General features: G+C 49.3%; 9 protein-coding genes across 9 annotated transcripts; 3 read left to right on the top strand and 6 right to left on the bottom strand.

Annotated features, from left to right (window-relative positions):
• Positions 1 to 125: 125 nt before the first annotated feature.
• On the top strand, positions 126 to 638 carry AO090023000051 (putative integral membrane protein; the record flags this gene model as incomplete). The annotated part of the gene is made up of 1 exon (XM_001820588.3): positions 126 to 638. The coding sequence occupies one exon, from the start codon at positions 126 to 128 to the stop codon at positions 636 to 638; it is 513 nt and encodes a 170-aa protein (XP_001820640.3).
• Positions 639 to 1,296: 658 nt separating this feature from the next.
• Positions 1,297 to 2,280, top strand: AO090023000050 (uncharacterized protein; the record flags this gene model as incomplete). The annotated part of the gene is made up of 1 exon (XM_001820587.3): positions 1,297 to 2,280. The coding sequence occupies one exon, from the start codon at positions 1,297 to 1,299 to the stop codon at positions 2,278 to 2,280; it is 984 nt and encodes a 327-aa protein (XP_001820639.1).
• A 105-nt stretch (positions 2,281 to 2,385) lies between these two features.
• On the bottom strand, positions 2,386 to 5,630 carry AO090023000049 (uncharacterized protein; the record flags this gene model as incomplete). The annotated part of the gene is made up of 8 exons (XM_023235397.1): positions 2,386 to 2,941; positions 2,991 to 3,113; positions 3,167 to 3,440; positions 3,489 to 3,831; positions 3,891 to 3,943; positions 3,993 to 4,210; positions 4,267 to 4,453; positions 5,525 to 5,630. 8 exons carry the CDS (start codon positions 5,628 to 5,630, stop codon positions 2,386 to 2,388), a joined length of 1,860 nt encoding a protein of 619 aa, XP_023090421.1.
• Positions 5,631 to 6,186: 556 nt separating this feature from the next.
• Positions 6,187 to 7,554, bottom strand: AO090023000048 (uncharacterized protein; the record flags this gene model as incomplete). The annotated part of the gene is made up of 1 exon (XM_001820585.3): positions 6,187 to 7,554. One exon carries the CDS (start codon positions 7,552 to 7,554, stop codon positions 6,187 to 6,189), a length of 1,368 nt encoding a protein of 455 aa, XP_001820637.3.
• Positions 7,555 to 7,920: 366 nt separating this feature from the next.
• AO090023000047 (putative tannase) lies at positions 7,921 to 9,642 on the bottom strand (the record flags this gene model as incomplete). Its single annotated transcript, XM_001820584.1, has 1 exon — positions 7,921 to 9,642. One exon carries the CDS (start codon positions 9,640 to 9,642, stop codon positions 7,921 to 7,923), a length of 1,722 nt encoding a protein of 573 aa, XP_001820636.1.
• Positions 9,643 to 10,622: 980 nt separating this feature from the next.
• On the bottom strand, positions 10,623 to 11,985 carry AO090023000046 (putative integral membrane protein Pth11-like; the record flags this gene model as incomplete). Its single annotated transcript, XM_023235396.1, has 6 exons — positions 10,623 to 11,088; positions 11,156 to 11,526; positions 11,580 to 11,647; positions 11,699 to 11,735; positions 11,786 to 11,805; positions 11,859 to 11,985. 6 exons carry the CDS (start codon positions 11,983 to 11,985, stop codon positions 10,623 to 10,625), a joined length of 1,089 nt encoding a protein of 362 aa, XP_023090420.1.
• Positions 11,986 to 14,348: 2,363 nt separating this feature from the next.
• AO090023000045 (cytochrome P450) lies at positions 14,349 to 16,151 on the top strand (the record flags this gene model as incomplete). The annotated part of the gene is made up of 5 exons (XM_023235395.1): positions 14,349 to 14,583; positions 14,644 to 14,831; positions 14,892 to 15,016; positions 15,087 to 15,960; positions 16,059 to 16,151. 5 exons carry the CDS (start codon positions 14,349 to 14,351, stop codon positions 16,149 to 16,151), a joined length of 1,515 nt encoding a protein of 504 aa, XP_023090419.1.
• Positions 16,152 to 16,575: 424 nt separating this feature from the next.
• Positions 16,576 to 17,247, bottom strand: AO090023000044 (HAD family hydrolase; the record flags this gene model as incomplete). The annotated part of the gene is made up of 1 exon (XM_001820581.3): positions 16,576 to 17,247. The coding sequence occupies one exon, from the start codon at positions 17,245 to 17,247 to the stop codon at positions 16,576 to 16,578; it is 672 nt and encodes a 223-aa protein (XP_001820633.1).
• A 1,340-nt stretch (positions 17,248 to 18,587) lies between these two features.
• On the bottom strand, positions 18,588 to 19,436 carry AO090023000043 (regulator of G-protein signaling domain-containing protein; the record flags this gene model as incomplete). Its single annotated transcript, XM_001820580.1, has 1 exon — positions 18,588 to 19,436. One exon carries the CDS (start codon positions 19,434 to 19,436, stop codon positions 18,588 to 18,590), a length of 849 nt encoding a protein of 282 aa, XP_001820632.1.
• Between the last annotated feature and the right edge of the window lie 2,518 nt (positions 19,437 to 21,954).

The following is a 21,954-nucleotide window of genomic DNA, read 5'->3' as shown; positions in this document are numbered from 1 at the left end:
TGGCCCATCAGAATCTCCCCAAGTGAGCTCAAGCCACATTGATCTATAAAAGCCATACTGTAGTAGACAGTCTTTCGCAAGCCCAGTTGTTCTTATTGACAGGGTCTCACGTTCGTTCGTATATGATGGCCTCAGCAGTTATTATCGACCCTTATTGCCTCCTCCGGGCAGCTCCACTTGCAACAAGCACCGGAAGTCTCGTTCTTGCTACTAGCGAACTCATATTCTACTCCGGGCTGGTTCAGCCGCCGATTCGTAAGAAGTCCGACTCGATTCTCGCAGATTATTGGCGTTATATATTCCCGAGAGGAGTGAGCCTCGTACTAGTCCTCAATTTCACGACGATCGGTACTTCGCTATGCAATATTCTTTGGACGAATCCTTGCTCCCGACCGCTGCCTGTGTCTCGCACAACGTTCTACTGGGCTGGCCTTATTGGGGCCATTGGGCATCTGGCTTTTGTACCGTTCGTCGCACCGCCGATTCAACGCATTCTTAACAATACCGACCCCGACCCCGAAGCCGAAGCGAGTAAGGAGATGGACACTTGGCTGGGAGTACATCGCATTCGCATGTTGGTGGCGGATATACCTGCCTGGTTGGCGTATGTGGGTGCTGCCATGTTGATTGATCCGTGAACCGCTATCAGGGTTTGTCTTGATTGCCTGGTCTCTATCTAGTATAGTTGTTATGGCTTTCTAGCTTTGAGATTTGTATAGTAGAAGAATATACCGGTTAGGATGGACCGACGCGGGTCGGGTATCGTGGACCTCGGCTGAAGGCTGCGAGAGGCTTGTGTATGTATAAAGGGCTGTTTGATGCGGTGGAGGCTCGCTCTCTCAATAGATAGACTATGTATAGCATCAGACGAATGACACAAAGCACAGCCATAGATAGTTCCACGACAAACCTATGAGTAGATTGCGAGCTTCGCTGATCAGCGTTTGCCTGCATGGACTGATAACAGGGAAATCAGCATCAGTTTCAGTTGTCATGGCCAGCTCCCACGATAAACGGCAGACATCGTAACGATCTGCACGAACAGGCGAAGCATAAGCGATATCAAGTGGAAGGAATCAGCCAGGGTGAAATGTAACCGTAGAAAAGAGATGACTACAACTGATAACCGTCGGCGGACTCCGTCATGCGGGGAAATACCCTGATAAGCAGAAGCATATCATCATTCTTGCCCCACATCCATAGTTCAGTATTCGATAGCTTATTAAGGCTTAAAAAGCCAAGTTACGAGTGTCTCTGGCTTGCAAATTTCCCCTGGAAACTGTTTAACCCTACACGATGCCAACAAAGTACGTCGACCGTCCGATCCCCCAAATTTCGCTGGCCAATTTCGACCAGCGAATCGATGAGATCACTGCGGATCTCGTCCACGCCGCCGAGAATGTCGGTTTCTTCACGATTGTCGATCATGGTATCTCTATCGATGAGATCGAGACCATGTTCGCGACCACTGAGCGCTTCTTCAACCTCCCTGACGACGTCAAGGCCACCGTGCCGTGGAATCCCAACAATGTCGGCTGGGAAAAGAAGTCCCAGGTCAGGCCATCCACAGGCCAACCAGACACGAAGGAATCATACCAGTTACAGTTCGGAGAGAACATGACGAACCTGTGGATAGGCGATGCCCACCTCCCCGGGTTTCGCACAACGTCCTTGACCTTCATGCATCGCGTGCAGGGGGTGTCGGAACAACTGATGCGATGCTTTGCACGCGGGCTCGGCTTTCCAGAAGAGTACTTTATCAAGTGTCATGATGTGTCTCGTCACAATGAACAGACCACCATGCGACTGCTGCATTACTTTGCTCTACCGGAAAAGTCTGATGGGAACACGTATCATCGGGCGGGTGCCCATGCCGACTGGGATTTCTTGACATTGCTATTTCAGAAGGATGGGCAAAGCGGACTGGAAATATGTCCTGGTCGCGAAGCTGTGACGGAGTTTGGGATCGGCGATGAATGGACTCGGGTAGAAGCGCGTACGGGTGAGATCGTCTGTAATATCGGGGATCTGCTCATGTCGTGGTCGGATGATCGCTTTAAATCGACTTTTCATCGTGTCAAGGCTCCGTTGGAGCCGGGAGATTACTATGGCGATCGGTATAGCATTGCATACTTCAATCAGCCGTGCAAGGATGCCCTCATCCAGGGACCAAAGAAGAAATATCCGATGCTGACGGGGGAGCAGTTCAATACACGGGCTATGCAAAGAAACTTTGCAGCCTTGCAGGAGAAGTTGAAGACCATGGAGGCGTCGGCCTAAGCCATGTGGTATCATGTACTTAATTTTTGATTAACAAGGTTCTATGTACAAAGTCTTTTCAATATACGTCAACTCATAGTGCCCACCGAGTCTTCTCATGCATGTTCAGAAGACGGTACCCCTGACCTGGCTGACTTTCTTCAAGCGGATGTCCCTCCACAGCAGGATGGATGCCACAGCAAGCGGTAGGATGGAAAGGCCAGCAATCAACATCCGTCGTTGAGCTACTCCGTACGCCTGGATGGTAGCGTCCCGCTCTGGGGTCCCTATCGGGTACGATAGGACTTCCTCGATCGATCCGTAGAGCTCCCATGCCTTGTGTTTCTTCCCTGTGGGTAGATACTTCTCCAGGTAGAAAGGGACAGTGCTGGTCCAGATTGCACCGGAAATAGCAGATCCGATGCCTCCTCCCAATTTGGTGAACAGCCCTACCAAGGCGAAGGAGACGGCAACACTCTCGTGGCCGCCGGTGGCCATCGCTGCCATCTGCTGACAGATTACCAGAGTGCCCCCGGCTAGGGCCTTGAAGACTTCACAAAGTACGACGTATCCGATGTGACTTTGAGGTGATCGAAAATGGATCATCAGCCCTGTCCCAAGAAAGATTAATGGCATGGCGGCTAGAGCGATCCATTTAAGGCGATCGACTTTGCGAATGATCCTGTCGCGATGTCAGTGAGGAATAATAGCTCGAAAGAAGTTGTACTTACAGTCCCAGTGGTACCGACCAAAGACATGTCCCAATGGTATAGATGTTGTAAATGTAGCCCGTCTCTCGGATTCTGGTGTTAAAGGTAACCTGAAGGTAGGAAGCAAGGTAAAGATCCCAGCAGCTACGGCATGTTAGCAAGGGCTCGGTATCATGATTACGAAACAGGAAGCATACTAGAAGCTGGCAAAAAGGGACGCAGCAAGAAAGCAAGCTCCCAGCAACGTTCGATCCTTGAGCCGGTTGAATGGTAAGAAGCATACTGGGGCACAAAAGCGCTCCCAGAGCACAAATGCCATAAAGGCAAGCACGCCGAGAAAAAATGACGCTGTGGTATCCGGCGATCTCGATCTATCAGCCAAGGACATACTATCATTGCTAGCATGTGAGGCTGGGGCCAATGGGAGGAGCATCAGAACAAATGCCACTGTCACCAATGATAGTCCAATAGCTGCTCAAGTCAGTTTGTACACATATCACGTCAGAGCGGAATTCCTACTATCGAACTCAATGAAATAATGCTTGACGGATCTTGCCCATGTTCTGCGACTATGAGCTTTCCGGATTAGCCCCTCTGTGTATGCCTTACGGAGTGAGGTCCAGAGTAACCACAGGAATGGCGCCGTTACAAGTGGAGTGAGGACGACGAATATCCCAAATCCCCACCACAAACCTCCTATTTCATACATCAATTGCGCGGCTGCAGGGCCGGCAAATGTGGTGACAACATAAGGAGTTGATGCCATGCCATAAACGAACGAACGGTTTACCAAATCCGTTGTATCGGAGAGAAAGATATGGAGGACGTAGTCCATTCCATTGTATCCTACCCAGTATATGACCTAATGAAGTCCTCATGCAGTAAGAAATCCATTCGGCCGTATAAGGGAATGAGACTTACCTGAGCGGTGACATAGGTTTCCACGTTTCCACAAATAGCCATTAGGAAAAGTCCTATTGAAGTCAGCTGAAGTCTTGTCCGTCTCAGGAGATTCCATCCTACCTAAAGTGCATAGGCCAGTCATGATTCCAAACCCTTTCGGACGGCCCCAGACATCGATTAACATGGCACACGGCAATTTGGCCACCCCACCGACAACATTGGTCAGGACATTTGTCCTTGATATCAAAGAGTGATTGGCGAACTTCGAGTACACATACGGTGAAAGACTCCCCGTCGTTTCCTGTTGGAAAGAGTTGGTGAAAAATATCAAAAACACTCTAACCGTCAACGTCAGATTTGCTCGAAACAGTATTATGAGACTGGGGTTTCATACAAAGCGTATCCAATATGAAGAGCCTTGGTCGACCACACTGTTGCCAGAGCCTCAATCTCTGCGACTCCATGTGCCCTTCCCTCCCTGGCCTCGGCGACAGTTTCCGACGAGTCAAAAATAGGTTCATAACCCTCGTCGCGTGGGTCTTTCATGATCGGCACGGGCAAGGATCTGCTTCCCTCCGGCTCTGAGTCATGGGAAACCGCCCGTAAGAATTTCTGCATGACATTGGATACATGAAGTAGCGCGCTACTGGCCAAGGCGAGCGAGATGTATGCAGAAGCAAGGAGGTTAAGGTATAAGGGGCCACGCGAATAGGGTAGGTGAACGGGCACCTCTGGTATGTAAGAGCGACAACGCAGACAAAACTTCCCCGGAAGCAGGAAAAGTGTGTCCATTGTGGGGGAAAAGAACCAGTTCAATAGAAATTGGTACACCCACCGATTGGCTACACAAGCCTCGGCGGTTATCAGATGATCAGATAAGATCCACCGTCGGCTATTGCAAGATCCGTCGCATTCCGGCAGTGGATATAGATATCATACGTTTTCAGATTGAATCGAAAGGCGTAAGACTTAATTTATATTACAATGACGTCTCGCAGTACATGCTTCTCTCAGTCATCTAACTTACACCACAGAACGATACTAATTTCACACACATCTTTCATCCCAGAACCTTGCAATCGCAGCCCAATACCTTTTTGGATCCTGTCGCATGTGTGCGACATGGCCCGAACCTTGGAACTTTTCCAACTCAATATTCTGATATCCCTTAGCCTTCGCTTCATGCCCATGCGACTCCACATCTTTGTCTCCGATCAAGGGGTCCGAGTCGGAGTATATATACAACCGTCCGCTAGTTGTTGGTATGTAGTCGGGCGAATTGGTGACTCTCCGTCCACGGACAGGAAGCGACTCTTTTCCAAACAGACCCGGTAGCCCGAAACGTAGTAGCACTATGATGGCCGCCACCAGTTTCGCCAAGAGCCTTGGGAGAAACGCGAACCCCAGCGCTACTCCGGCTGTCCAGCGTTGAAATTCACGGGAAAAGGAGTCTCCACCAGGTGTCGAGTCGAGAATGAGGCCTTGGATGGGTAGTGGGCCGATGGATTGGCCCAGGCTCAGTTGTAATGAATGCCAAACCAAAGCAGTGGCCTCCAGGTTGACGCCGCCACTGTTCGAGAAGGCATGCATGAGGATGCGGGGGTGCGATGTTCCCCGATACTTCAAGCTATCTGGAAGCTCAGAAGACGTACTTGGTTTGCGGCTACTAAGCGGCCACAATTCCTTGACCACCATGTCTCGAACAACGGCTTGATTCGTCTCTCGTCCGGCGAAAAACGTCTTCATAGTCTTCGCCATAACTATGACAATTTTAGTAGACGGGTAGAGGTCTCTGTATCCCTGGAAGTATTTTTGAACCAGGCGTACGTGTGCATCGGCCCATGTGTATAGGACAACAGTTGTGGGATCGCTTGCACTGCTGCGGCTGTCACCCTGAGAGTCTAAGAAGGGGTCATAAACATAGACGTCATCTGAGAGCTTTCGTAGCTCTGGAGGCAAAAGCGAAGGATTGACCATCGTGAAGATTGCTCCGGATGCTACTAGCGCAGACGCTGTCCGGCTGACACGACGTGGAGCTAATGCAGGGAAAGAGCCGGTAGAGAGGATCGCATAGCCCACAGCCTTCATGGATATACCCTAGACTATATGCGATATTTAACAGGTAGTCTGCGATCCAGCCCAAAAAATTTGTTGAGAAGATTCATTGAGCGTTGTGTCATCCCTTGCCCTTTTAGGAAATTTCCTATTCGGGTTAGTATCTTGGCAACTGCGATGCGTGGAGATGAAGCAATATTTTTAGAGCAAGCATGGATTTCGGACAGTATATCGAAATCCAATGTTGGTTTTCTCCACTTCAGGATCGTATCCAAGGCCTACCCAAGAAATCCAAGCAAACCTGCTTGACATACTGCGCATTCACCACATGGCCCGATGCTGTGACGGTCAGATCAAGACTGAAAGATCGTTTCAGAGCATATAGCATCCCAGATACAGACCACAAACGAGCGCGCCGGTGTGTTAGCGGTAGTCCGAGTCCACCAGCCAGTAGCCAGGCGGAATTGAGCGCACTGGATACAGCGTTTTCCTCCCCGAGAGCAAAGAGCGCATTCTCCAGTTCCTCAACGCACTGGTAGGGAATCGAAGTATCAGTCCTTTCAGAGTCATCTTCGTAGTCGAGAAACACGGAACAAATGAGTAGTAATGCCGCAATCTGTGCACTAGATTCGCAAACATCACGGTAGATATTCGACGGGATCGACGTCGGTCTCTTTGTGAGGCATCGCCACAAGATAGTAGATGGGGAGACCCTTGGCAGTGTCGTTGGGATAGATTCATCCAAAGTTCGGTTCTCCGTAGATACTTCATCACCCGCCTGAATGCGATTGACAAATTGATACAGATTCCTCGTAAGAAAGCTTAAGTCCGCATCATCCCAGATGACACTGTTGGGGGTGCGGTTGATACATTCAAAGGTGATCATGAGGTGATGGAGATGAGGATTACGAATGGTGGATGCCAGAGCTTCAAGCGATTGCTGATCCTCCGTGAGGCTGCCATCTGAGCTGTCCCTAAGCAGTTGCCGGCATGCCACAAAATGAGCCTGGACGTCGCATCGCGCAAACCGGTAGTCGAGATGAAGCATTCGGAGCACGATACCAAAGCAGATCTCCCTATTTGCGGGGTGGACAGGTTGTCGCTTAGTGTCACGGTTTGTGGAGCTTGGTATACGCCGGTGAAGCAATTCTTTCTGTGCCAATGCTAGTGCTTGCCCTCGATACGTCAGGGCGGCGACTTTCATGTTCCTCTTCTTCTCGGGGTTCGTCCACAAATTGAGATCAAGCCAGTGAAATGCCAAATTGGCACGGAAAATACATTCCAGTACATCGGAGGCCCGCGAGAGGGTATGCGATAGATTTGCAGGACCGGGACAAACAGCGGGACTCACCCCCCATGTGCTGTTAAGATCCGGGAAGATGTTGGTGGAGATCAAATACTCCACCATCGAAAAGCCCGACAGTGCGACCGGGGCAGGAATGGAAGAAGCGGCTACGGCTCTTGAGCCGGGGGGTGCTGGACTGTCATGGTCCTGTCCACGCTGCTTCTGGATCCTCTTTCTGATCCCGTTATGCGCCAAGTGCGCTCGAGCTCGCGTTCGACTCTTTCGGCTTTCCTGGTGGACAATGATAAGTTCGCCGGTCGCCTTCGGGCCACGAGAAGGCATCCAGAGCTAAAAGACAACACTGAGTAATGTGCTTATGCCAAACAAGTGTGGATATTGAACCCTATAGTACTAAAGGGCGTTCTGTTGCTGAGATGCACAAGAGCCGGAGTAGCCGAGGATATTGGAGCCGTATGTACTTTACTCGATTGGGAAGGATTATACTCATTAGTCAGCCACGACGCTTGTGCACATAAATTTATTGATTTTTTCGAAACTCACTTGACGAACTTTTAGATGAACCTTTGATCTGAAGCTTTATAAGAGTACATGTACAAGATGGAAGCTCCTTACAGGTATCCTTGTCTAAGAAGCGAGTGCGTTTCTTTATTATCAGCTAAATATACGGACTATGACATGACATTCCTTTTAGTATAGAGGAATGCGATAGGCATCAAATTCATAGTCCCAGGTGTCCAAGGAAGCCTGGTCGTACACACAGTTCATAACGGTGCCGTTCTCTGTCCATAAGGGACGCAAGGGCCAAGCGCAGATCTGCTGCTGTTCACCCTTGTGATCACCGTCCAGCACCGTACCATTCAAAGTTTCTGGAACAATACTATTTTCGACCCATTCGATGAGCGTCTTGAGAGTTGCCTGGGGGAAGGGGCCATTGGGTTGATCGGTACTGGAGGCGCAGTGCGCGGCGCCGGGGACCAAGAATAAGCGGTTCCACTCATTCAACGCCTGGTTACTTTCGTTGAAAGACATGTTGGGGTACATAGTCTTACGAACAGACTCATGATAGTGTACCGAGGATCCAGCCGGAATACTTGGATCCGATTCACCATGGTAGTGAAGCACCTTTCCACCCGCGGACTGGAAAGGAGTTAAATCGGGCCATGTGGTCTGCAGGACGTCTTCGTAGCGCTGCCATCCAAGTTCCATCCAGTCTTTTAAGGTGTCGTATGTTACGTTTTCCAGGGAAGATAGAGTGTAATTCTGTAGCTGCAGGAAGCGGGGGATCCATTCGGCGGCATAGGCAGAGACCTCGAGTTCGAATTGCTTGGTTTCGGGGTTATATTTCGTTTGCGCATCATCGAAGGTGGCGGAAGGCTGGTAGAAGATATAGGCCCGACGGCTGTCAAGGGTGCGAAGGCCATCTAACATCTTCCTGGCTGCTGCTGCACCGAGCGCAGACACGGTTCCGTTCTGCGCCGGGGTTGTACCAGTTGTTGTCGTTGAGGCTGGGCAGGAGTAGGGTGCTCCAATCGTTGAATTGATATTGAAATGCAGCTTGCACAGGTCGGTCCGCGACACCACACCGTCCGACCTTCCATCCAGGCGATCGCATGCCGTAATGGTCAAATTAACGATCTTCTCCAATTCACAGGGCGGAGGGTAGTACTTGAGTGTATGCTCAACCAAGTTTCCATACAGATGGTTGGCCTGTTGTTGGCCATACCGAAGGGCAGGGGCGCCGATCACTGCGCCGTCGAACTCCTGAAATCGCTGCACCTGGCTGAATCCCTCGCGACCACCCTCGGAGCATCCCTGCCAATAGGCATACAGTTTTGCGTCTCCCGTGCCATAAAAGTTCTTTGTCAAAGCCTTTCCGATGACACTCAGCTCATGGTGCGCCTGGTAGCCAAACATATAAAGTGCTTCATAGTTGATCGTGCCATTGGCCAGCAGGAATACTTGGTCAAACTGGGTGTAAAAGCTGCCGAAACCTCCGTCAGTGATGCCAGCCGCGGCGCCATATTGAACACCACCCGGAAGCTGCTGTTCGTCGTGATTGATCGCAAAACCACCTCCACCAGTGGATAGCCACCGGTTTTGGAACTGGTCTGGAGCTGGCATCCATAATTTAAGATGAACTCGATCATTGCGTCCAGGGTGGGCGTACGTGAGAGTCACGTTGCAGAAATCATAGGCGGATGCTGCTGGGAAGTAGTCACCTCCGGGGGTGGAAGCATTGTAGACGGCATTGGTGGTAATAGAAGATGGATCAATTACAAGACCATTGATGAGGTCAATGGAGGGCAGAGCCGACTTGACATGGCTGTTCGTGCAAACATCGCTAAGGCTAGCAGCCTGTGCCACTGTGAGAGTGGCTGCTCCCGCGAGGATGTTTAGCGCCGACCTCATTTTTATTCGAGAGAAAGACAAGTAGGACTGACAAGCTCATTTGCATTATGGGTGTAGGGGCGGGCTTTTAAACTGTGCGTCATCACCAACCCCCGTAGCTAAGCATTGGGCTGTGGGGATTAAACCAACAATCTCTCCAATAATGTGATGTAGATAGGCCCACGGGTCTCAAGTTCCCTCTCGACTCAAGCAAATCGTGCTTTCAAGGCCGGGGTCCCATGGGCTTCTGGTCGTTTTGTGGAGATTTGTGGAGACTTGCCCATGGGGTAAGGGAAGCATGGAGGTGGGAAAGCATATAGCCGGACCCGTTGCATTCAGCCATTGTGGGGAGAAAGGGGCATCCCTCACTGGTAGCTTGGAACCGATGTTGTTTTCCCCATGTAAACAATGGTCATAGTTGTCCTCCGCGTCATCAGTGCATCCTGGACAGAGCGTTTCGTGACTGGCTCAGAACTGGGGCCCAGTTAAGCTGGTCACAGGACCTCTTAGTTGTTTTCCCTAGAAGACATAGGCATCGAAATGTATATGAGCTTACCAATATATAACCAGGATTTGCCGAAATTCTAGCAGGGAGAAAGACTGATGCTGTCGCTTCTCGGAAGTCCCGACATCGGAATTCCCCTGGATTTGTCTCTGTTGGTACCTGACCTTGATATCCCTAATTCTCTTTTCTCCATTTGCCTCATGCAGCATAAATATCTTCTTTCGTGTGTTTCAAGTAGTCAGGCAAAAATTAATCGATCTGATCGTTCATCATTAAATCTAAACTCAATCGCTATGCCCCCGTTTCTATGGTATCAAAGAATGAAAAGAGGAATTGGGAATAAAGAAAATGAAAATGAGGGAGAGTGGATAATTTAATACATAAATTTGAGGGAATCAAAGGAGCGATGATTCGTAAGAATTAGAATCATATCAAAATGGTCGAAGGATAGCGCCATGGAAAATAAATGAAGTGAGTAGTAATGTTGCGATTCCCTTCAAGGGGAATGGGAGATGGTTCGACAAGACCTATCTTGGCTGACCTCCACATTAGTCTCGATCTCTGTATGTGCATAGATCTTGCCCTGAGGGATGATCCGTTCCTGACTCTGCGTCCCTCCATACCCTATCTGCGTACCAATCATGTTGTCCCCGTCTGGCTGTCGAGGATCCATGAAGTCCAGGCCAATGTTCTGCTCTGGGACTTTGGAAAAGCCGGAGAACTTCCTGGCATCGTGGCTGCCGGACCAACCACTGTATCCTTTGTCGCGAGAATACTCTCCGATAAGTCTTGGAATAAAGCGGGAGGCAATTGGTTTGAACGAGGGGATGGAGGAGGCGAAGATACCGGCATTGATCTCGATCACAGACCAATACATCGCCTCGGCAATCACCCATGTAGAATCTGGGTCAGACAGCATGGCAGGTATGTAGGTAATGCGAATGATCGACGAGACACAGGCACTATAGATAGAGGAGTCATAATGTCAGGGCATATCCACAAGATGTATATCATAAATCAGGGACTTACAACAACCCGATGCAGAGGATGAACCCCAGTGCAACCTTTTGTTTGACCGGCACTTGGAGCTTGAATATCACTCGGAGGGGCAGGGTATATGTCATGATATCGGTCAGAATATTCAGAGCGGCGTTCGCAAGGTAGAACACGTTGATGTTTACACACGTCCCCGGGAGCGTGCTTTTCCAAGCCTTTTCAATAGGTCGACACTGAAATGCTGCCACCAAGACAAACGAAGAAGCCTGTGTGACAATCACGCCTAACATGCACACCGAGAGTCGGGTCAGAAGCCGGTCGCCGAGACGAGTATAGAACTGACAAACGGACGACTTGACGAAGCCCAATGTGGCCAAGTAGCACATCGAGCTTATCCAAACCATCTAGCACACAGTCAGAGGAAATAATCATAACTACCCTGGGGTTGGAAATATACCAGGGAGTAAGTCTCCATTTTGTTCGGATCGACGTCCGCGATATGCGAACCTAACCCATACTTCACCGCTGGATGAGAGAGTTAGTGTCGTCGAGATCATGAGAGTGGCCCATACTCACACACAACGGTTACGCCAGAAAAGGCCCATGAAGTAAGCTGGTTATATGAGCGACAGCATTCAGATAAATCGAACTTGATCTCCTTACACAAGCACAAACAATCAGATCTAGGAATGTTTAGCCATCATCTTCCTTTCCCTTCCGGTTAAGCTGCACTCACAGTCATCGTACCCCATCTTCTGTAGAACAAAGATGCGTGAGAAGAGCCGAAGACATATGATGATGAAGGTCCAGATTGCAAAAAAGACCGCAACCGCGGTCACTGTTGGACCCTTTGAATCCGCCATTGTTGTAACTGCGAACCCAATGCTGGTGGTGAACGAACGACTAGCAGTCACTCATTTGAAATCTCTGGTACTCGCGGAGGCCGTCTTTATGAGGTCTTCCCGTTCTTCTTTTCTTTCTTCCGTCTCTCACTCCACTATTAAAACACTAGGGTGCAGTCCAAAGGATGGTTCTGCATCGCCGAACCTAAATCATCGCGGACGATCAAAGCGAGACGCTAACAATTTTGATCGCCATATGGTGGGCATGACCTATACAGGACTGTATTTTATATATCATTGTGACTGGTCTTCCTTGTGAAATGCTGCATGCCAAGTCAATCTTGGCGCCGATGGGCGACAGTATTTCCCCAATAGGCGCAGTTGGGAATGAAGCCGTGGGCTTCACTCCTTTCCTTACATGTTAGCCGGGCCATCATTCCCCAGTTCCTCCATTGATAGTCTATAAGCGTTTGTCCCACGGGGTATCCCCCCTTTTCCCGAGAAAGGAAACTAAGGCCATAGAAACAGTGTCGACGGCGATATCTCCGAATTCCTCCGTCGGCATCTTGTCCGAAAGCAGATGTTCGAGATGTCAATCTCCACTCCTTCCAGTGGCGAAAGATGGAAGATGAAACCAGTTCAACTCCGCTTTTGAAGGTGATGCTGGTTGCTATTTTGGTACAAAGACACTAACTATTCCTGCCTAGGGTGCGTATCTCCTTGTACCTATACTCCGTACTCCGTACAACAAAACTAATGATTCAATCTCTCGGCCGGCAACTACGTCCGTCTGGGGTCACTAATGACTCGGCATCACTCCTCACCAGTAGCTAGGTACACAATCAGAACCTGGCACGGACAATACGTTGGTACGGAGTAGAGCTCTGGAAGGTAAAGTAGTGCCTTCTTATAAAATTCCCAAACGGGTAGTGAGACGGCAGGGCCCCGAAATTGGGAGGTTGAGGCTATAGCGACATAAACAGCTTTCAATTCTCGAAGTGTTTTGGAATACATAGTTTTAATTTCTCCTATTTTTCTCTGATTTATTTCCTATTAGGGTGTTACCTTATTTTATTTTATTTTCGCTTCTGTCCTGTTGCCTATTCGGAAGTTCGTAAACTCCCCACTTTTGCCTTACACTAAGCTGTAGTTTCATCCTTCGGTACTTTTGCTCTTTTTATTTCTTAATTCTCTCTTTCGGTTTGCCCCCTTAAAAAGCGAGTTACGTCTTACCTGTGTGGCAGATGCATGAATCGAGATGATCAAGCAATGGCATTGTCCTGTCACCAGCGGTCGGGATTTGGTGTACTTGGCCGAGTCAGTTCACGTTACATTTTCGATTAAATCTCGATTGTATATAATACGGACATTGTGGATCTATCACACGGGCGAGAACCAGAGTCCTCGCCCATCTCTCGCTTGTTAGTTCCGGAGTATCAAAAGTGGCACCGATGCAGCCGAGCCATCAAATGGGATAGAGCCGCGGAAGCCCTCCCGGAGCGCGACAGACATCGTCCGCCCAATCTTTAGCTTGATGGTCCCCACACCAAAGAGATAACACACGACGGATACACAGAGCCGATGTTGTCGCGGACTCGCAGTTCCCGGTGGATCACTGTGGATCCACGTTAGCACGCCCTGTCAGTCAAGAAATGGAATTTTATTAAGAATTTTCTAAGGTAGGCCCCGGTAGATTGACGACGAGGCTTGTGCCCGCAGGAGACAAGCAGCAAGATTCACGGTCGAACAAACGCCATGGACAGGGGACAGTAGTCTGTTTGATGCAGAAGAATTGCTCTTGGAGAGTCTGAAACGGCTTCAATCTCTCGCGGCCTATCAGCCTCCACCCACCGAAGACCAGTACGCCCTAAAACGCTCGGCCTCCCGCACTAGAGCGACGGCGCATTCGCTATGGATGGATATTGTTCAGTTGATTCCCGCGGCACTTGGGGTCAGAACTCAAGCCAATAATTCCCGGCTTTTGGAGAAAGCACTTGGTATAAAGCGATCATGATTGGAGAGCAAATGGTGGAAAACTTTTCCCAGAGCGGCCCCTCAGAATGGTAGAGTAGTTAGCTGCATCACGTATTTCTAATCAAACACGTCGGTGACCCCCTAAAGAGGATCATCACAAGGAAGTGGTGGTGAGATTATACCCAAGTGCACGGCTATTCGCTCTCCCTCCGACATTTTGGGCTGGACCGCAAAAAGTACAACATAGCTCATAAGTGAAATGATGCACAGTTTCCACGACAATCGTCGGCTATTTCTGGCATAAGCCATACTGGGGGGCAAGCCATCCTGTCGAGTTTTGATTCCTTTTTCTTTCTTACTGATCCTGCGTCCTTTTCATTATTGTTCGTGGATCTGGGTCGTTCGTGATAATGGTTCTTGCAGGGGAGGACCTGGTCGCAATGTTCACTGTTACCCACGTCATCCTTGCCTTGGGTGCATATGTCGCCCTCCGATTCGCTTATCAGATTGTGTACTATCGCTTTTTCCACCCCTTGTCCGTCTTTCCGGGCCCTTTCTGGGGCAGCGTAACCAGACTTTGGATCGCATGGCATAATCTACGTGAGACCGAAGTGCCTACGGTCTATGCACTGACCAAGAAATACGGTATGATCCTTCAAGCCTCCGCTGCAGGGATCCTTGAGCTAATGTGTGGATGGCTTGCAGGACCCGTCGTACGGATCACTCCAACGCTCCTTCTTGTCAGCGACCCCACGAAACTGCCAGACATCTACCACCGGAATGCAGATAAAACAGGTCACTATATCACCGGGTCGTTCGGAGAGACCGAATCACTGTTTAACATTCGGTCACACAAGACCCATGCGGCGTTTCGCAAGCATATTGCGGGTCCTGTATGTACATTCATGCATATCAATCCGGCCCAGCAAAGCCCGATCTGACAACTCAAATAGTATAGTTTCTCCAACGTAACGCGGATGGAACCATTGGTTGACGCCCGGATCGACGATTGGTTGAACAAATTGGACGAGACCTTTGCCAGCACTGGTGCAAAGTTCGATTTCGCATGGTGGGCAGTGTAAGAGTCAACCACCGCCAAACACGATCCGCGTAGAATCGAACTAACTGGAACTTCGGGAAATCAATAGATACGTCGCATACGATGTAATCAGTGAGATCGGCTTTGGGGCGCCATTCGGTTTTATCGAACAGGGCAAAGATGTTGGAGGTCTCATTCAGGGCTTCCACGACGGCCTCCCTGCGTTTGGTCTCCTCGCGCGCCTGCATCCCTTTACCAGCTGGATGAAGACCACGTTCATGAAGAAGTACCTAGTGGCCAAGCCTGAAGATAATACGGGTATTGGAGTGCTGATGCGCTTCCGGGATCGATTAATTGAGCAACGCTTACGCGAGATCGCTGAAGGCAAAGATGTTGGTCGTGTGGATCTTCTGCAAACGTTCATCGATGCCCGCACGGAGGACGGCAAGCCCCTTGATATGGACTATCTGAAGGCCGAAGTCTTGCTGGTTCTGCTGGCAGGCGCCGATACCACTGGCACGGTTTTCCAGTCTCTCGTCAACCACCTGCTCGTCAACCAGGAGGTCTACGAACGGATGATGGAGGAGATTGACACGGCCAGTCGCAAGGGCCTCATTCCCGAGACTATCCCCCAGTACGACGCTATCCAGGAGCATCTTCCATACTACGTCGCATGTGTCCGCGAAACGTTGCGACTGAACCCACCGGCGCCGAATATCTTCCCTCGTTATGTGTCGGAACCAGGTATCGAGCTTTTTGGTAAGTTTGCTCCAGCCGGCACGGAGGTTACCGGCAATCCATGGATCATGCACCGTGACACGGCGCTTTTTGGAGAAGACGCAGAGGAGTTCCGTCCGGAGAGATGGCTGGACCCGGAGAAGGCGAAGCTGTACAACAAGTATATTTTCACTTTTGGATATGGCACCCGAGTCTGTCTGGGTAGGGATATTGCGATGGAAGAATTATTCAAGGGCCCACTGCAGGTACGTCCATGAGGTTACCGTCCCGTCGCTTCACGCTTGCTAATCTCTTGATACTTCAGTTCTTCCGTCGGTACACCCCCTCTATCGCGACTGACAAGCCATCTGCGAGGTTCGAAGTCAAAGGTGGAATCGGCTATTGGCGGGATATGTGGGTCTCCATCAACAGGCGACCGGCTGTGAAGCCTCTATGATTTTTAGTTGTTTATCTCTTGATACTGTGATACCAATATGCAACTATTCTTAGCTTCTGTTTAAAGCGCTTGAAAGGCTTCTTTATCCACCACCGAGATCAGCTGGGGCCCATTGGAGCATGTATCTCTACGGTGCAGAACTAACGCTATGGATGTCTGAAGGGGAAGGAAAGTATTTAAACACTATAACAACACATATGTACATACACTTCAGAGTTCTGCAACAATGAGGGGAGGATATACCACCGTGACTCTTTCATAACACCATTATATTTCATTCGCACGGCGTTGATATTGCTCTGTCCACAATCCTGCTCAAGTTCCGCGCTCCACGCATTCTCGACATGGGCTATGGCGTAAATGCCGTCCGGCTTTTAAGCAGCTGAGGTTCGTTTGCAGTACGCCGTGGCTTCTCGGCTCAGGTCTAAAGCCGTGATGACCGGCTAGACGTACTCGAGCTCGGCGTCGACTCCACCTGTCGGAGGTGATCTAGAACGACATGTAAAGAGCTACCTTCAAGGCGCGGCTTAGAACCGGGGAGTCTGGGAAGACCGATTTGGTTATGCCAAACGACATCCATACCAGCCGCTGCTGCACCGACGACATCGCCATTGCTGCCTGCGACAAAGAGAGCATCTCGAGGCTCCACCCCCAAGGCCGACAGGATCGTACCGTATGCTTTCGGATGAGGCTTATAGAAGCCGGCTTCTTCGGCAGTCACGAATGCATCGAATTCCACACCACACAACGCAACGGCTCGACGGCCGAGTTCCGCAGAACAGTTGGAGACGACTCCCAAGCGATATCCTTTTTCTTTCAACTGTAGTAAGACCTGCTTTGTCTCGGGCCAAGGGCGCATCTGATCCCAATTGTGGATCAGGGCTTTGGGTGCACTGGCCGGGAGGCCGGCATCTTTGGCTGACTCGTAGACGAGATCTTCATAGGGACGGTATGCGCCGCATCCAAATGTTAACTCGAGATATCTTGTGCGCCACCGGTAGGATGCTTTGCGGTCATTGTTTGCGGCCTCGGCCCATAAGGACCAGCTGTCCAGGAGGGCTGTGAGAAGGTCGAAGACAATTGCGTGAGGAGCCATCTTTGTTTGGATTTATCTTTTCACAGGAAAGGAGTGAGTGTGTCCGGTTTTTATATTCTTTCTTTCTTTCTTGATTTTATGGCACTTCATGTTGGATGTAACGGCGGAGATACTATATATAACCCTGCCATTATAGATCGGTACCCTAAACATTTTCGTCCGGGTGAACATCAAGGCTGAAGGATTACCCTAACAAAGAACTCGGTTTCCAGGTATACCCGCGCAACAAAGAAAAGAATATTGGGGTCGCTATTCCGATTTATAAGAAGCTTTGATATCTACTGTAGTGTGTTTACTGTCCATTATTAACGTTGCTGCAGGTGCTTATGCATAGGCGCTGATCCCTGCAGTGTAGGAGTCAAGTGGAAGGGAAAATATATCATTGGACTCTCATTGGCAGCCTTCTTTATTAACAGGTTAACAACCTCCGAACCTGCCTTTTTGACATTGCTTAATAGATTGCGAGGGAAATGTCTATTAATACAATTTATCTACATGACTTCCTATACTGCAGAGCATTAATTCCCTCCAGAAAAGTACGACATGCAAGGTATCATGTGTGGAACGCCATGGTTCTTCTGATTGGCCGCATCCGGACTGGTGACATCACATGAAGCTGGACGAACCCTACAACTGAGGAAGAAACGTCCTACTGATGTTTTGGTTTCAAGCCACCTTCCACGGCAGATGTATCTGGATGATAATGATACCCAATCGCTGCGGAGTTGGACAGTCCACGTTGAAGTTCAACACCACCCTGGAGGAACAAATGAAGCATAGACAAATGGCAAAATAGAAAGAGAGGGCTTATGAACGAGACTCACGCCTTCCAATATTTCCTACCTTTGAAGCTTTTAATCTTTCCGGGGTTGTTCGATGACTTTAGATCTGTCATGGTTACATCGACCTTGGGCGAAGAGCAACCATGGTTCGAGCAGCCTTACGAGAAGAGTGAAGTCATGGATACTTCATGGTAATGTGATAGCTTTCGTCATAGGATCCATGGTTACAGAAATGATCTACCGTTGAGACAGCTATTCATTGGATCGGTTCTGGGTCATACGTCGTCGCTGACTTGGTATGAGATCATTGAGTTTCAGGCGTTCGTACTTTGGGTCTATGAATTCCAACCAAAATATGATTTTCTATGTGTAACAGGAGACGTATATTCTCTTCATGACAGGCAATTTCTCAAAGATTGCGCGTCTAGTTTCTCCACGTACATTAGATGACAACCAGTTATAGACACATTGGGTATCTGGTTGAGGCAAATTAAAAGTCAACATACACAGCATTTGATTTCCGCTTGGATGACATACATGGCGGGTAAATAGTTAGCATCAATCAGAAGAACGCCGGAAATGCTTCGTAAATCCATGTAAGCGAGGCCATCTTTTCTTAGGTGACTCTGGGGAGCGTCTCTTTCTCTCCGGCGCTGTATTTGCGTGCCACATCTCTGTTCCTACACCATTCGGTAATACATCCCAATCTTGACCACCGGTGATCTCACGTGCGATTTCAGAAGAGGACGAGCCAGGTGGTCCTTGAGAGCTTGTGTCTCGTGATATACACCTTGTTGGCGGTTCCGATCCATCGGAGGAATACATGTCCGCTGGGGAGGATGGAATGAGACCACTGAGCTTCGACCGCCGGCGTGCCGTATCATCGGAAGCCCTGGGACTAGGGGATAGTCGCTCGGTGCCGCTGAGGCATGGCACTGATAGCGGCTGGACATGGGAGGTACCCGAGCAGCTCCGGAGAAAGGGGATCAGGATCGACTCTCGTAGTAATTCGTGCATGTGTTGAACGGCATTATCCAGGAGACTCGGTGGGGGTATAGAGTCGTTGGTTTTGGTGTACTCCAATAGCTCCTCACGGGTTTCATTTGGCACATTGATCTCGCGCGGTGCGCCGGATTCAATGTATGTGTCTATGATGCGATCCCATACTGTTCGCAGGCGCTCCTCGTGCGCTCCATCTTCACCACATGCCTTCCCGTGATCTTGAAGCCAGTCGTATGTCTTCCGGTAGCGTTTGGCCTCGAGGATGAACTCGAGAACTTCGAGACAGTGGTTTTGAGCGAGGAAGGCAATGAAAGTGCCGAGTGTGTATGGGACAGGGGCTGTATCGTTAAGGATCTCGTCAAGCTTCGGACGCAGGTGGTAAAGGGTTTTCGATTTCGATTTCATGGCATCTGGTGAAATCCGACGAGAGTTGGCTTTCACTATTGAATCAATGCCTGCGACATGGTTCTCTCGTGGGAGGATACAACGAGTCTTATATAAGGTGAAGCGTAAAGTCGTCAAAGGCGCATCTCAAGGCTTTACTGGCGTGATGAGGGAAGGGAGAAGTGCGTGATATCCTTTTGCAAGATGTAGATAGCTTGGGTGCCGATGACCGAAGAGCAGATCAACGTTCCATGGATCGATCGGCCAGGTAGGCCTGTTAAATGGAAAAGGTTGTTATAGGCTGGACATATCCGACCGGACCCAATCAGAACAATAGTGAGGTCAAGAACAAGCGATCGAAGGCATTGATTGGGTTGAATGGAGCCTTGGGTCGAGGCTTGTTAGAGGACGAGGGTGTTAGCCCTAGTTGAGACTGACAAACAACTAGCAACGATTCTGACGACGTCGAAAGTTAATAAGACAGTATGAAATTGAACGTTTGGCTTTCGATTGGAAAAGCCCCCGAGATTTAAGTGGGAAAAAAAACCCAGAGAAAAAGGGACAAAATTACGTTCATTGGCGTCATTTGGGTATTTGCGCACGAAGCATGTTTGTGCGCCAAACACTAACAGCACTCATTTTCTATATGGAAAGTATCTAAAAGGCACCTTGAGATGAGTGGCTTGGTGATGATCCTATCCAGAGCAACAATATCCCTGACACCTGAAGCTTGAATGTAATAAACTTTTGATCTACTAGAATATTCCATCACACTCCTACGTAATGTTATCCGTAGACTTGCCCCTGACTTTTACGACTGTGGAATAGTTGGCATTCATAATTGGAAGTCGAAGCAAGTCTCTCCTCAGAAAATCGATGGAACAATATATAACGAAAAGTTGTCAATCGACAGATGGGCTGCATGACGTATGTGAGGGATTTTGTGAACCTAGTAACTCCAGGGACACAGTTTAAGGCAACAGTGTAGACATTACCCAGGAAATATCATTTCCGCCTGGGCTACACACGCCACTGACTTCACTAGCCACCGACAGGTGTGAAGGAGCTGATTCACCACACAAGATCAATTCCAAGCCTGCCATTCACAATTAGAAGCGGCGCATGAGCGACTATCAAGAGTTGGGTGCTGGAGGACATTCGTGGATGCAGTCTAGGGACCGAAGACAGTGGGACAGCGGAGTCAGGGTGTCGGATTTTCCGTGACGAAGCGGTATTAACGGGTAGGGTCCGGAAAGAGGCTCGGATAAGATGCGCATCAGTGGGAAGATATGCAGATTATGTGGATTAGTTTCTCCATATGATGGGAGTAAGTTGACCATATACTCGTGCTCATATCTAACGCTTGTCAGTGTGAGACAGTGTTAAGAACGATGATAGGGAGGAGCTGCTGGAACTGCAGACAGGCGACTGAAAATGGACAGTTAGAACCATCTTCACGTATGTATAGCTGGTGGATTCGCCTTGGTAGCAATCATGCGAAGCTCGTTACTCGAGGTTGTGCTGATATCCGACACTCCGGAGAAATGATATCCCTGCCACTAGTCCGTTTAAGGGACGAAGCACCGTGTCACATCAGCTGACATCAATATCCCTCGATTGGAGTTTGACAAGATCATGTTAGATTCTTCCACATCTTCTTACGAGGACTCAATAGCAGTGCCATGCAGTTGCTTTCAAGCCGAGCAAGGGATTTCTCTACCAAGATGCCTCATTACATATGTATACTCACCGGATACCTCACAATGACATGAACATTGACCATAGCCCACACATTGTCGAGCTTTCGAATCTATGATTGTATAACTAACTACACAGATGTCGACATGGCCAAATTTACAAAACGAGATATAGCGCCTTCCGACATAGCGCGGCCTTACCTTCACTACAATACACGTTGTCGCACATCTAGACCTGTCTTCATCCTACGAATCTTCTAGACAAACAGCCGAATAGACATACTGACACAGAAGAATGACTGCCAAATCCACCTCGAAGACCTCTTTTGATGCGAGATCCAGACTTTCCTCTCCAATCGTTTCTTCCCATACCTTCTCGGCGAACGACCAATCCACACTGAACTCTTTGGTTTCACTGTTCAACACCCATGGCTCGAGTTGAACTTACATCCGCAGACCCCACAGTACTACCTCAATCCGTATTTTATACCCTTTCCCGGCCGAGATTGATCTTCGAAACACATCTCCGCGCCCATCTACCCCTACAGAGGTGGTTATTCGATCGGCACGGCCAACGAATTCGAGGACGACTGTCGCATCTTGCTGAACAGGTCAGAGTCTAGATAACTTGGTGGAGTGATGTGTAACTTTCCAATGGCGGTAGCCAACTCAATTGGACGAATATGAATGTGTACTGGCCTGGGTGCCCGGGCGCGAAGGCCACGAAGCGTGGCTTGGATCCCGATCGTGTATTTGAGGGTTGTAATAGTGGAAGGTGGATATGACCGTCTGTCTAGCTACAATTGTAGGATTACAAGCAAAAGGAGGCGAACGGGATATTT

Source organism: Aspergillus oryzae, chromosome 3, assembly GCF_000184455.2.
Source record: "Aspergillus oryzae RIB40 DNA, chromosome 3".
NCBI classification, from domain to species: domain Eukaryota; kingdom Fungi; phylum Ascomycota; class Eurotiomycetes; order Eurotiales; family Aspergillaceae; genus Aspergillus; species Aspergillus oryzae.
This window is presented reverse-complemented; position numbering and strand designations above follow the sequence as displayed.